General features: G+C 45.0%; 1 protein-coding gene across 1 annotated transcript in view; it reads right to left on the bottom strand.

Moving 5' to 3' along the window:
- Window positions 1-11,520: 11,520 nt before the first annotated feature.
- LOC146859673 (hatching enzyme 1.2-like) overlaps window positions 11,521-15,065 on the bottom strand; it is a 138,178-nt gene continuing 134,633 nt past the window's right edge. The window contains exons 12-13 of the mRNA XM_085646279.1: window positions 14,715-14,937; window positions 11,521-12,035 (exon numbers count right to left, since the gene is read on the bottom strand). Coding sequence (XP_085502405.1) covers window positions 12,025-12,035; window positions 14,715-14,937 — 234 coding nt within the window. The 3' untranslated portion in view covers window positions 11,521-12,024. The remainder of the gene's footprint in view (window positions 12,036-14,714; window positions 14,938-15,065) is intronic.

The following is a 15,065-nucleotide window of genomic DNA, read 5'->3' as shown; positions in this document are numbered from 1 at the left end:
GCAAATGGCTGTTCCTATGGACATGGATCGTATGATGAGTTGAATAAAGACTCATTTTCAGAGTTGCCCTATGAACGTGCAGTAGCTTCAAGACTCCTACTATGAGCCACTCCGTTTTTCAGAAATGGATGCTTTGGCTCCTATAATTTTAAACTCTGACTGATAAAACAGATGCTGCACGAGAAAATATCTGTTCTTTGGAGCTTCTAAATTGGCCTATTGCAGAATCTTTGTCAGTGAAAGCTGAATACATTCTGGATTTAATAGACCATCAATATTTGGAAGAAATACTGGGTACCTCTGGTTCCAGTTAATTCGGCCCTTTTAAAAAATGTATTTTGTTCTTATTTGGCCTATTTCTTTTATTATTATATATTGAAGTATTGCACTTAATTTGCTTGGCTTTTGCTTTAATTATTTTATTAGTCACTGAGTTGCTTTCACTACCAAGGAGGTGGGTATAGTGATATTCGTTCTGGACCCCGTTTGGTTCTCCCTTAGTTTTGCATTTAGGGCAGACTCTGCTTGCTCTGCATAGCCACCTATAGCACATTTGTTTTTGTGAGAGTATTTTTGAGAATATGCTGTACATGTTGTTTGTTATTCTGGAACTCTTCTTGGGGTTTAGTCTACAAATTTGTACAAGGTTGCTGTGAATACATAACAGGTTAGTAAACTGCTTTTCCTGCTCGTTCAGCATCAGTTCCTAACGTCTAGAAATAACACGATCCATAACATAATATCCAGCACAGCACAACCCTATTATCATTTAAACTTTGTCCTGTCCCCTTTGGGACCAAGAGGAGAATTCCAGCAGAGACGACAGTTCTGGAACTATAGCAGTGCCGGGCATGCAGCCATGTGTAAACTAAGTTTACACTCATGATGCAGACTACCTAACTGCATGCTCAAGTTATGAGGTCCAAGGCCAGTTCCAGAGATCACAAATATATCTCTGTGCTAACATGGTAAGATCAACCTACACAGATATATAATTTGCCACGGTTGCTTTGTTTAGTTGCATCTTACTATGATCGCTGCACATTTGCTTCATAATAGACTACGATAGTTTCAATAAATGTATTGTAAACTTTCTTCTGTTTACTACGGGCCTGCATGAGTGAGGAAGTGAGTTACGAAAGGGAAAAATCTGTTACCACAATTCCTAGAGGGTCATATTTGTAGTTGCCAAAAATACCTCTCACTCTCGGAAGGTTAGGAGTTCAGGTGAGATACTGTGAACTAGCCAGGATTAGGCCTATAGGCACTGACGTAGTAGAGAGACTCAGTCCCTACATTCTGACATACTGTCATTCTAACACACAGTTCTGCATTACTAGGAGAATTCAGGCAACATGACCAGATATGGATTTTATCGAAGCAAGGGTGCAGGGATTGCAAAATGGCCTGCAATAACATTTCAACAATACCTTTCCTTTGATATCAGAAACACTCCTTTAAACTCCTTTGATCCTAACTATGTATTGCAGCTGGAAAAGCAGTGATGAGTCTGATGGTGGTAATGCCTACTACACATAGACAAGCATATCAGTGGTAAGGAAGTGTAGAGTGTCTAGCCATCACAATGTAATGGGTCTCCTGCCCTTCTGTTGGCAGGCAACAGCGGTGCATGTTGCAAGAACTTGATGGCAAGACCTGGAAGGGACCGGGACTCCCTGCCCCTGATTTACTAAGATGTGGTGCAAGCAGCAAGACAACTTGCTGCGCCTCATCAAATGGAGATCGCAGGCATTCTCATTACCTATTAATATATGGTGCATTCCTGCTGGTGCACTATGTGCTGCCTAGCGGCAACACAGGCGCCCTTGCTCTATGGTACACTGTGTCTGCATACAGGCAGGGTTGTTTTTGAACAGGAAGGCACACCTTCCTGAACAAAAACAATCATCACATTTTCCTGTATGCGTGCTGCAGATTGCAGCACTTGTAGAAAGAGAAAATGAGGAGAAATAAAGACATTTCTCTTTTTTACACCACTGATGGGCGGCGTAGCATTTTGACCTATTCCCAGGTTTACTTGTCTTAGTAAATCTTCGAAAGTCCCAAAACTGTGGGTGGATGTGTGGGAACATCCACGTTTCAACCATCAAACACCTTCCCAACACAGAGGAACGTAAGGAAGTGGCTTGTGCTGGCGTGTATCAATCCAGATTTACTAACCATACAGAGCTATACAATGTGGCTTTGCATGGCTTAGTGAATCTGACTTGAGGGCTTGGGTCGTCTGGTGTGACACAATGGAGATGCAAGCGCTTAGAAAATCTGGGCCCTATGTCTATTACCAGATATGTACTGTGCCTCTTGCTGTAGATTCCCAATATCCATTACAAGAGCTTGCCAGTGCCCCATAAAATAGACGCCTAATTGGAAGAGCTGCAAACTGCCTAGTGTAAGATATTCCCAGTGTCTAGTACAAGTGGTGAGCATTGGGTGGTACATCACCTGCCCAGTGCTGGTTGCAGGAGCAGCACACTGCCTAGTGCAAGATATCTTACTAAAATGCATTCTTAATACAACTCTCACAGTCACATACAAATGTTTGTACAGCTTTATCAATCCCAGGCCACCAAAAGTCCTCTGTGACTCCTTGTTTAGTGCCCCAAACTCCTAAGTGCCCTTCATGTGCCAACATGTCAGTCCTTTTCCGCAAGCTGAAAGGTACAACTAACAGTTCAATGCTGTTCACTAGATGTTCCACACACATCAACTCTGCCGCAACATGCACTTAAGGGACAAATTCTGAGCTCACACAGCTCATATAAGGCCATCCACTCTTCACCAAGACTTTGCCTTGAGACAAACAGTGTCCTGTTGAAGTGCAACTCTCTATTCCTTCTCTTTAATCACACCATCTGGCAAATTCGGTAGCTGCTTCGCCTTACACACAAAAATATCGTCTACAATTTTTTCTTCAGTGCTATCAGCAAGTAGCATCCTGGATAAATAATCTGCCTTCAAGATTTGTTTTCCAGGCACATATTCAAAGTGATAATGCTACATTACATGCGTGAAACTGCCACTAAGTTTCTCCGGGGTAGATCCCCCCACCTCTCCCTTAGTGCTCAACAAATCAACAAGCGGTTTCTGATTACATTTTGAGTAGTATTTAGTCAGACGCAAGTAAGACTTTAACTGTTCCTTATTTTCTGTAGACTGCACTTCCACTATGGCTTTCAAAATGTTCATTTTGAGTTTCACACTCTGAGCACTTAAATAGTGCCAAAATAATCCACACCCTTCGCCTCAAACTTGCATTGTCAAAATGTAACGGGAGTCCTCCCTCTCAAAAAATACAATACCTTGTTCAACCTGTCCTCATGTTCAGCCAAATTATTACCAAATACTAAGATGTGATCTTGAAAGTACAATACACCAGACAAATCTTGGAACATCAACCTCATCAGTCTTGTCTTGAGTGTTAAAAATCATACCCCCTTTCAAGATACACAGTATCTCATATATATTAGTCAGAGGTTCACAATCCACCAAATATTATGATTGAGATCGCGTAAATCAACAAACACCCTCAGCAATTAATTACCTTTGCGGTTAAGAACTACAGGTGCTAATTACTCAGACCCTTCATGGGTTCTATGATGTCAAGTTGACACAACCGATCCAACTCTCTTTGCAACTCCCCCCGTAAACATAGAGGTATCTTGCAAACCTTATAGACCACAGCCTTGACTCTTTGAGTATGATCTTGTGCTAAAAACCAGTCTGTTTCCCCAGTGTGGCTGCCAACAGTTCATGAAATTTCTGTATACCTCGATCATTGATAGACACACTCAAACAGTCCTCACATTGAACAAATGAGATTTGAATATAATGCAATCAGGAAGATTAAGATTTAAAATGATGTCCAATTTACTCTGGTCATCCCATCTCAACAATTTGGATGTAAATCCAGTATTTGTAAAGCGCGTACAATTACCCAAAGTTGTCAAGGCGCTGGGGGCCGTCTGGAAGGTTAAGCGAGTTATTGCCCAGAGTCACATGGTGATGAGCTGACCTGCCGTCGACACAGGGGATCGAACCGTGAGCCCCAGTGTTCTCGCCTCAGTCGCCCTGGCCACTGCGCCACACCTCTTCCCTACTTTGGTACATAAACTACAGACAACATAGACTTATTCTCTAATACAAGCTGTGCCTCAAATTGACCCTTAAACTTTTTGCCACTGTTAGAAGGGGGTTCTGACACTATGGGCCGTACGGATATTTTTCTTTTTCAGCACCTAATTGTTAAGCTTTTACTGTGGGGGGCCCTCATAAGTTGGGACTAACCCACAGTGAACTCATAATAAAAGGAACTGCATGGGGATTTTACTGGTGTCCCCCTGGCTTGACCAGGCCGCTGCACAGCCACAGGAGTAAGGGGCACCGGGCTGGTTACATGCAGACACATGTGTACATGCGTGTGCACACGTGTAGGGGCTGGGCAGGGGAGATTCCTATCCTGCGCAGCCAAGGAGTAGGTGCAGATAGACTGGTGTGCCAGGACTTATGCAGAATGGGGTGGCGACATGGAATAGGCTTTATACACTGGGAAAAAACATGCCAGGGAAAGTCAGTGTGTTTTACTGTGTTTTTCACTTCATTATTCCCTTATGGGGATGTGGAGCCCATGGGCTAGATTAACTTTCCTAAGGCCCATAGATTCCAGACACACACTAAAGTCCACTGTAACAGGTGTGAGCAGAAGTATTCTGCAGAGTCCTAAATCATATTTGTACTGCTTTTGGGTCATCCAGAACTGTCATATTTCTCTGAGTCAGCCATAACCAGGCCCTAGCTGGAGGCGGACCTCGGTAGCCTGGATTGAAGACCCTTCTTCCCAGAGTGAAGACCTCCTCTCCATGAAGAGAAGATGGGTGGGGCTACAGGCTCATCCATCAGTAGCTATCACTGGGTGCCAGGCACCAGGCTGCACCAGGGAGGGAAGGCAGCGAGGGGGGAAGGGGCTTTCAGAGACCATGTGGCAGGAGACTATGGACAACGCCATCTTGAACCAACCCAGAGGCCTGGGCAGGAAGGAGGGAGCAGGGGCATAGAAGTGATGTGCCGCTGTGTGATAGGGCAAACAGAGACTTCTTACCATCCCCCTCCCCAACTTCTTAAAAATAACTTGCACAGGAAAAGAAGCTCTCTCTGGTGTGTGGTCTGCTGAGGCAGAAGGTGCTGGAGCCTGGTGCAATGGACAGTTGGAAGGAGGAACCCTATGACTGCCCCCAGGATCCTGAACAGCGCCCGGAGAAGAGTCCAGGACTAGTGCGCAGAAGTAGGGGCCTATACGCAGGGAGAAGAGAGGCCCAGGAGGAGAGCAGGTGAAAGGCTGGTGCAGGGAGCCAGTGAAGACAGCTCCCTGCTGAATCCCCCCTCTCAGGGACCCAGAGGGCGAAAGAGGGTACTCCCAGTGGCTGGGGAGCACCACCAGGAGCAAGAAGAGGCCAAAAGCAGGAAGATCGGACCCCTGGGGGCTCAGATATTCCCCCAGAAGGGGAACGACCTTTGACCTGTGGCCAACCAATGACAAAGAGCGTGGGGCTCTGCCGCCAGTTCAGAGAATACCCCCGGGGTGGGTCAGGTCCCGGGGGCTGCACCCCAAAGAAGAAAAGTCAGGGAGCGCCCTTGCGCTCCCCGTGAAAAAAGCCCCAGCGGGGTGGCAGGAGCCCACCCTGGCCCCTGCCAAAACCAGAGGCAGGGGGAGCGCCGTCACGCCCCCCCTGATAATGGGGAGAGGAGCCCGGGATCCCAACACTGGGCCCCGGCGAAACTGGGGAGCGCCGTTGCGCTCCCCATGAAAATGATGTGGAGGAGGAGGGGTGCGTGCCATTGCGCCTCCCCCCACGGGCCTGAAATCAAGACGGGGAGAGCCGTCTTGTTCTCTGTGAAGTATCCAGGGGCCCAGGACCCGAACTCTGGGATCCGATGATGCCTGGGGTTACCAGGAGCCCACTCTGGCCCCCGGGGAGAAGAAGGAAGTCAGGGGGGTCCCCCCCCGTGAAGAGGAGGAAGGGACCTAGGATCCCATCTCCAGGCCCCGACAAGAAGAAGGGAGGCAGGGGGGGAGCTCCCCCGTGAAGGCTGCCCCGTGGCCCGGGCCCCCAAAGTAAGGAGGAAGACAGGGGTGTGCCGCTGCACTCCCTCGCGGCAAAGGGAAGACTAGCCCAGTGGAGACCTCCTTGTGTCTGCCCTCCGGAGCCAGGGGAACGCAGCCAATTGAGTTTGGAAGCGCTACTTAACGGCTAAGTGGAGGTGCCAGGGGCCTGGGTGAGACCGGGCCCCCGACCGTGAGCAGGAGCTGCCAGGGGTGGGCTCCCCGAGCTGCTTGAAGACACACACTCACCGCAGCACGGGGTCCGGGTTGGACCAGGTCTCCCACTGAGTACTGGAAGAGGCACGAAGCACCAGGAATGAGGGCAATGCGGCTCTCTCTGGAACAGTGGGGGAGTTGCTGCTCTAAAATGAAAAAGTGCCCATAATGCCTTGCAGGCCTGAACCGGCCTGCAAGGGAAATACTGTGTTTTCTCTGCTTGTGGTGGCCCCAGGAGAACGGGGTCACCACCACACATGTGCAAAGGTGCAGGGGGCTGCTGGGGAAGCGCAGTCTCCCCCCGCACAAAGAGAAGTCCCCCCTAAGTCTCATGGGGACTTGAAAAGAATAACCCCTCAACATGTGACATACTCAAGCAAAGTGCCCTTTTTATTTCATTGGAAGCCTGTCTGTGATTGGGCTGGGCAATGTTTAAGTGATGCTGCATGATTTTTGCATTGTATATAACAGGAGTATAACCCATATACCACGTTGAGATGTGGGTAGGTATGAAAGAAAGAGCAACAATTCTCAACAGGTATTATTACGCTAGACAATTAAATTTGTATGTCCAACACATCAGACGGGAGGGAGAAAGGAAGACTCTTGGAAAAATGTTTTAAGAATGTATTTAGACAATAATTCATTTAAGTGTCATTTATAAAAATGAGCGGATGCAAATTACAGTTGTACCAGCACTGTGGATATACATATTTAAGCAAAAAACAATAACAACCCAAATTGCACTTGGTGCTGGATGTGAAGGTGACACATAAGGTGGCGACACAAATGACAATTGTGAAAACAGCGAAGGCGGCGCAAGAGAAGTGACAAATAATGTACAGTGAAAGAAAATTATATCGAATACTGTGGTAGAGGAAATAAATAGATTATTCTTTGTAATTCAAGACAATCATTTTTGAAAGAAGAAAACCACAGGAGTAAGGTTGCGCGATAATTGGCGCTGAACGGTCGACGGCGTTTCGATCCTCTATGTTAGGATCATCTTCAGGACCGGGTTGTTCAATTTAAAAACGGTGCTGAATGGGCGTCGGACAAGAACGTAGACGAGTCCGCATCAGTAGGTCAACGTTAATTGCAGCAATTCTGGTGAATTCAAATCGCTGCACGAGGATAAGCTGCACACGCCCTCGATATGCCCTGGATTCACTCCTGGTTCCCAGATTACCACCGAGGGGACCTTGAAGAGCCCCGAAGATCCTTTGACCTCCCAGCGACGCTCATCTGTAGACGCGCCCCGCTGCTCTGCATGGCTTTACCCTGCACATGAGCTTGACGCCCCCTCCCCCAGAATTGCTGCAATTAACGTTGACCTACTGATGTGGACTCATTTACGTCTACAACTGTAATTTGCCTCCGCTCATTTTTATAAATGACACTTAAATGAATTATTGTCTAAATACATTCTTAAAACATTTTTCCAAGAGTCTTCCTTTCTCCCTCCCGTCTGATGTCTTGGACATACAAATTTAATTGTCTAGCGTAATAATACCTGTTGAGAATTGTTGCTCTTTCTTGCATGATTTATGCAGCCACATCTTAAACTAATTTATACTTTTCTCATACAAGTATTACCACAATGATGATCACGTTTCGACTAAGACCTGGTCTATGCAAAACTCTTATCATCATTTGCTCTATCCTTACGATTTGATATTTCACTGTACCGAATTGTTAGAAGATGAAAACTTTTAAATGTAAGCATCCGAATTGTCTATGGCTCTAGCAATGCCTACTGCTGTATCCAAATCTGTATTGTCAGTCAAAAGAAAGTGCTCTTGAATTATCCAGAGCTCATTGTGCACATCATGATAATTGCACATGATGGCCAAGGTCTTTGAGGTTGATATAAAGTTGAGAACACTGTAAAAATATATTTCTTTCCAAACAGCATTCCTGCATGGAGAGACATATTTATCCTGTGCCTGTAGAACAGTTGCATATTCATCTACCACATAAGTAGAATCTCCAGCTTCCATAATGGGTAACACTTTTAAAACTGCCCTGCCCTCCAGGCCTAAGTTTTGGAACATTAGTGCTTTTTTCTTTTTACTAGTGAAAATGTCTCAATCTATAGTATTGCGACAGTCTTCAGAATCCTTTGTCTATCTTGATCATTCCAAAGGTGTTCTTCCTGGAGTTGACAAGAAAGGTTGAGGAGGAGATATAATCAAATCAAGGTTGGGGTGTCACTGTTCCTAAGAGGAGGGTGTGGGTCTTAACCATATCAGAAGGGGGACAATCAACAAGACATCCCCAAAGATACCATACTTTTATGTATTACCCAATTTACATAAAGGGATTCATCCTCCACCCGGAAGAGCTATTGTCTCCAGCATCGGATCCTATTTGAAATTACTTAGCCAATTCTGTGATCACTTTCTTTGACCTTTGGTCAAAAACATACCCTTATTCCTAAAAGACACATGATATGTCCTCAACCTGATCACCAATGTGAACAACACAGAGAAGATCAACATCTTGATGACCCTTGATGTTGAAGCTCTATGCATGAATATTCCCCAGGATGCAGCGACTGAGGTTATAGACACCTGCCTCAGAGCAGCAATACTGACTACCACAGCACCGGTCGACTTTATCATGGAATGCACCACTATGGCCTTGAAAAACAACTTCTTTAAGCACAAATCTCAGTTATACCATCAAATACAAGCTACTTTGATGGGCAGTACCTTAACCTCAAGCCTAGCCTGTTTATACATGACCCATTTCGAATGTCATCATATATTCACACCATCCAACCCCTATCAGATAAATATCATCACCTGGAAACGATACATTGACGATATTCTCATGTTCTGTAAAGGGGATGAGACCAGATGTCACGAATTTAGAGAATGGGTCAATATCCTGGACACCTTCCTCAAGAACACCAGGTCCCATTCCGACAAAGAGATACCATTTCTGGACCTTGTGATCTCCATCAACCACAGAGAACTTCGCACAAGAACTTACAAGAAGAATATCGACTGCTTACATTTGATAGCCACCATCTAAGAGCTCTAAGTGAGAATCTACCTTTCGATCAATTCTTACATATACAGAGGAATTGCAGCACCTTGGGAGATTATGCTTGATAATGCTGCTCAATAAAGGAGAAATCTTGAGCAGTGTTATCAAGCATGTGAAATTGGAATACACTCTGGTCTCCTCTTTATGATGCCACCGTACCATCCGGGCAATATATTTTGACCCATCGCTCTATAGACTTAGTTTCTACTACATTTGCATAGCCTTGAGAAAGTCTTATGTACCAAAAAGTACGGACGAAACACGTGTTGGCTGTGTTCGCTTTGGATTTTGATTCAGCGACCCAATAAAAGAATATTTTCAAGCAAAAAGGCTGTGTTCGCTTTGGACTTTGCGACCTAATATAAGAATAATTTCAACTATATCACGTGGACCTTTCATCTGACACTTTCTGAACTGTGAACTTCCTTAGATCATCTTTGGACATATATACATGTCTGTCTCATTCTGAATAACGCAGGTTTTTCACTATTGGTTATTCAGTTGGACCTTCTATATATTATTTATGGTTGTGCTGAAATAGCTCTATTTTGTCTGTTACAGGTCATAATGAGGTGATAACAGTCTAATTATAACATGCTATAAACACAACTTGACCAACCTTGGTATACCCCCCCCAATCAACAATAGACAATACTGGCAGGAGACGACTCAAGACCTGGCTATTCGACCAGTAGCGGCAACCCCCCCTCCTCTCCCTCAGCGCCTTGAGACCCTTGCGGGTAAGTAGTGCGCTTTACAAATCTTGTGATTGATTGATTGATAGGGGTGACCTAATATGCTCAAAATGTGCTGTAGTTTATTCACCCTTTATTGAACCTGAAGAAGCGCAGCTGATCTCTTATAAACCAAAGAGGTGCGAAACATGTTGACCAGCACTTTATCCCACTAGCTACTTGGGCTCATAACTGACCCTCATAAGTACCACCAACCATTACGGCCTTTTAACCTGACAGGGAAGTCAACATAAAGTTAAATCTGACATTCCCTAGTCAGTTTTATCTCACTATCAACACACCTCACTTATCACCCCACTTCAGACACCCTTGAACTCATCAGACGGCCACGAAACCAAAAAATCTTTGTGAATGTGACCCTTCGGAGGACCCATAGGGCAGTGCAGCACTGGCATGATGAGGAGCACCTGCATGATGATAAAGTATGACATCCTTAAGAATGTGCGAGGGCAACAAGAAACAGTCTTGTTGACTGTCCCCCTTCTGATTTGTCTGAGACCTAGACCCTTTTCTTAGGACCAGTGATCCCTGACCTTGATATGAGTATAGTTTCGGAGCACGGGCACTAGACGTTCATCCGCTTCCATTACCCCCTTCATTTTTTGATACTTGAGGAGAAAATATAACTTCTAATCCAATGTTGTAAGGATGCACTTGTGAAAACAATCACTGGAAGAGGGTTAATGATCAACAAGAGCTGTGAGAAAAAGGTAGAGTAAACTGTCACTAAGAAAAATGTGGAATAGCACTGAAATAAGAAACAACTGAGTTAAATATGGTGTCAGAGTACAAAACACCCAATGTCCAAAAGAGTCGCCTGGTTCCAAAATGGCTGACACCTGCTGCTAATATGGTTGTCAACTAAGGCTGTCAGGTAAAGTGACAACATTTCAACCTGTCAAGGAACGTGCCGTTGATGAAGTACTCAGGAGCGTAGAGGCCCAGCAGAATGCAGTGGCAGGCTAGCGGTTGCAACAGAATGACACCACCGCAGGTCTTGACTCCCACTCTTCACAGCTAAAATGAAGATTCAACCACAAGTTAAGGTGAGTTTTCCTTTTGTTCATTCAGCAGGAGAAGTGATGCAGTGACCACCAGCACCTAATCATAGCTACCCCAAAGGCCACCACATCCTCAAATACCCATCCCATTCCACAGTCCATGGAAAACCCAGAGTTCAGGCACAACAGCAGTCCTCAAAGGTGTGCTCCAATCAGAGGGCACAGCACACACACAGGTCAGCTTAAGAATTGCTTTTCCGTGCTGATCCTCCTGATTGGATGAGTGGAACAAAGAGGCGGGGAACAGTCCCTGATGCCAGGAGACTTTAAAAGAATACTTAACAAGTGGTCGCCATTGCTCATTTCATATGTGTGATTTATTTGAGGCTTGCAGTGATGTGGCAACGTTTGCAGTAATGTTCTAACTCCAGATGCATGATACTTGGCAGGACTGCCACTGTACTCATATAATACTGGTTCTATGATACATGATCTGTAAAAAGAGTCAAGACTTTAGTATATGTATTTATTTCACTTCATATCAGCACAATATTTCACACTTAGTGTAATTCACCATTGGATTTACCGGTGGCAAACTAGGGGTCAGATGTCAGGCAGGTTGCGAACTCTCGATTTACAATTGGCAACCACTGTTTTTGACCTACCTCTTAATATATATGGCCATTACATTCTCTGGCTACAACAAGAAAAAGAACAAATGACACAAGTTCAACAAGAGAGAGAAACTAGGCGACCAAAACTGAGGCTCATACAGAATCCAATACAGTGCTTAAATCATCCACCCATTCTTCATGTGGAACAGATGTATTTTCGGAGTCATGAACGTCTGGGGAGCTGTGGCTTATCAGCTTCTCTTCTATTAGGCTTTTACTGCAAGTAATCATTGGAAAACACAAATAAATTGCTGAAGTGTGACTTGTTCATTGACTGAACAGCAGAATTCACTTAGGTTGTCATGATACTTAACGAGTATGTACAATGCAAATTTACTGTGATGATTATTTGCATATTATTTGATCATTTTAAATTTCAATGAATTTTACTATTTTTCATGAATAATTGAGCTGTCCCGTCATAGAGTTGGTCAGCAGCACTTTTGGGGTAAATCGGACCCCAGCAGTCAGTGCATAGAGACTGCAGAGGCTGCAGAGATACTGTCTCCACCCATGCCATGGCAGACCACCCATCCTAATTTAGATGTAACTGTGGCAGCAGAATTCTTGTCTGCTTCTCACAAACTAGCCCCCAAAGCAGAGATTTATTTCCAATAAAAAATAAACTTTTTGTGACGCACCAGCTGCGCATTTTGTTGACCCATTTTTACAAGGACATGTATAGCCACCCTGTGTGGCTTTTCGTTTCCTTGTAAATACGCCCCCCTTTTCACGCAGCACTTTGCGTGCAAGGGGCTTGCCATGGGTGTTGCTATGGGTGATCACACACAACACCCATGGCTCCTACCACATTCCTAGATTTACAACCTTTCGTAAACCTAGCATAGGGATGCACAACCAGGAGAAATATTGTATTTTCTTCTAGTTTTTCCCCTTTCTATGCGTGCTGCTTTCTGCAGCACACATAGAAAGAGGAAAACACCTCTAGTGATTGTTTTGTATGGGAAGATGTATATTTCTACACAGAATGTCCCCCTTAAAACGCAGACAGCAACGGTGCCTGTGCTAGGGCCGGGCAGCCATTGTGCACCAGTGTTATGGAAAGCACAGGGATGCAACATATTATTGTAAATATGATGCATCCCTGTGCTTTGAAAGTGACTCAGTGTGGCGCAGCCAAATTCCCTGCGATGCCACGCTGAGTCGCTTTCCTTTAGATAAGGCCCAGTGGGTTTATTGATGCATCAAAGGCAGAGACCTGTGGAAGATGACTTATTGTCAGTGGAGGCAGTATCAGCAGTCAATCAGCAGTTGTTCACCTTCATTAAGGGGGTAACTAAGAGTTTCCTAGGGCAGTACCTCACTAATTTACAACAGGACTCCCCCTCTGTAAAATGCAGGTCCCATTTGTATTCCATATTACAATGGTGGGATAAGTCTATTTATTAATTGGCACTTGTGTCCTTCGACACATGTCACTAATACCAAATTAGACTGTGGGAGATGAGGCTATTTATTAACTGGCAATAGTGCCCTGTGACACATGTTACTACCACTAAAGTTAGATGGTGGGAGAAGAGGCTACTGATTAATTTTCACTAGTGCCCTTGACATATGTCACTACTACCAGTTAGATGGTGGGAGATAAGGCTATTTATTAATTGGCACTAGTGCCCTTAACACATGTCACTAATACCAGGTTAGATGGTGGGGGATAAGGCTATTTATTAATTGGCACTAGAGAGCTCTGTTATGGGCATCATCTGGAGATATGAAAGGGTCCAACAGTGGCCGCAGCTGAGTTTGAAAGTGTATATGACCCCTCACACTGACTTCAGGATTAAGTGGAAACTATTTCAGGAATTCAAGAAGGTTGTTTTTTATAAAGTAAATGTGTACATGTTTGTTAATCCTTTTCTGCTGCTACCACACCAATCTCATTCACTTACCGAGTGGTGCTCATTGGTCAGACCTGGGCAATCCTCCACATGCTGACCTTGAATGCTGAATATTTAACGTCAATTTATACTTGCATATTATAGTTTCTCTGCCCCTGCGCCCCTATTTATTGAGTCTTGTTCTCTGATCTAAATTGCGCAATGCTGCACTAATTGACATCACATGCGATAGTCAAGGAGGACCTATGCAATGTAAGGTACCAGGGGGCAGATTTATGTTGCCTGGCGCATCTCTGCAAATCAGCAGGTATGTGCCAGGAAAGATGCGGCACTCAAGTTTACCCTTGCGCCACCTATGATGCACAGCATTTACAATGCAGCGCATCATGGCGCAAGAATAAACAGATGCGTGTTGCATCTGGGGCGCAAAGTTGGCGCAGTGCTGAAGTAGTGTTGCGTGCGACACGCAACTCCAGCACTCTTCCAACTTGCCCTATCCTTAACGTGGTGCATCAAGCCTTACGCCTGCTTCAAGCAGGCGCAGGGTTTTGACGCATCAGCGTTGGAAAAGTGACTCAGTGAAATCTTGTAGATTTCACTGAGTCACTTTTAAGGGGCGTTACTGCAACGGAACGCCCCTCCTATGTAGATACACCCACATGAAACATGACGCAGGATGCAGGATTCATGTGGCGAAGGGCTTTACACCGTGATGGGCGCAACGTGGCGCAGGGTTTACACCACCGCTGTGTCACAAAAGTGACGCAACGGCGGTGTAAAAGTGGCGCAAGTCCAACATAAATCTGCACCCAGGTGTTAGAACTTTGTTTGAGTATTGGTGGACATGTGAGTGGCTCGGCATTCCAATGCACTAGGGTCATACACTTACATCCATTCCATGTACAGTTTGTATAAATATCACAGTAAACTAGAGCAAATGCCTTGGTGCAACACAGGCCTTCTGACACTTCTTCTCAGATAAGAACAAACATCTCCTTGCTGAACCTCAGTGATCACTTTACCGTAGATAAACTTACCAAAGGTGTAGGTGGCCTGGAATCCCTTCATATTCGCTGTATCATCACTGTGGAACTGGAGCAGAAGGATGCTCCCGGTGGAGGTCACTGGTGGGACTAACTTAGATCCGCAGTATTTGCCAATAAGCAGGGAGGTGGTCTTGTCACCATCAAAAATAGACAAGGAGTCATAGGCACATTCTGTATGAGATTCAACGGCAAAAGATGTGAATGTCAATGAGACCTGCAGGGTGTAAAAGAAGTATGTGTTAGTCCTTAAATGATACCTCTGTCATGCCAGCAGGAGACAGAGTGCGTTGAGGAAGAAAACTATGTGACAGTCGTTACTGACCACCTCTATCATGCCAGTAG

The sequence above is a fragment of the Triturus cristatus genome, chromosome 3_1 (genome assembly GCF_964204655.1).
Source record: "Triturus cristatus chromosome 3_1, aTriCri1.1, whole genome shotgun sequence".
NCBI lineage: Eukaryota > Metazoa > Chordata > Amphibia > Caudata > Salamandridae > Triturus > Triturus cristatus.
Note: the sequence above shows the minus strand (reverse complement) of the source record. Positions and strands in the feature narration are given on the sequence as shown.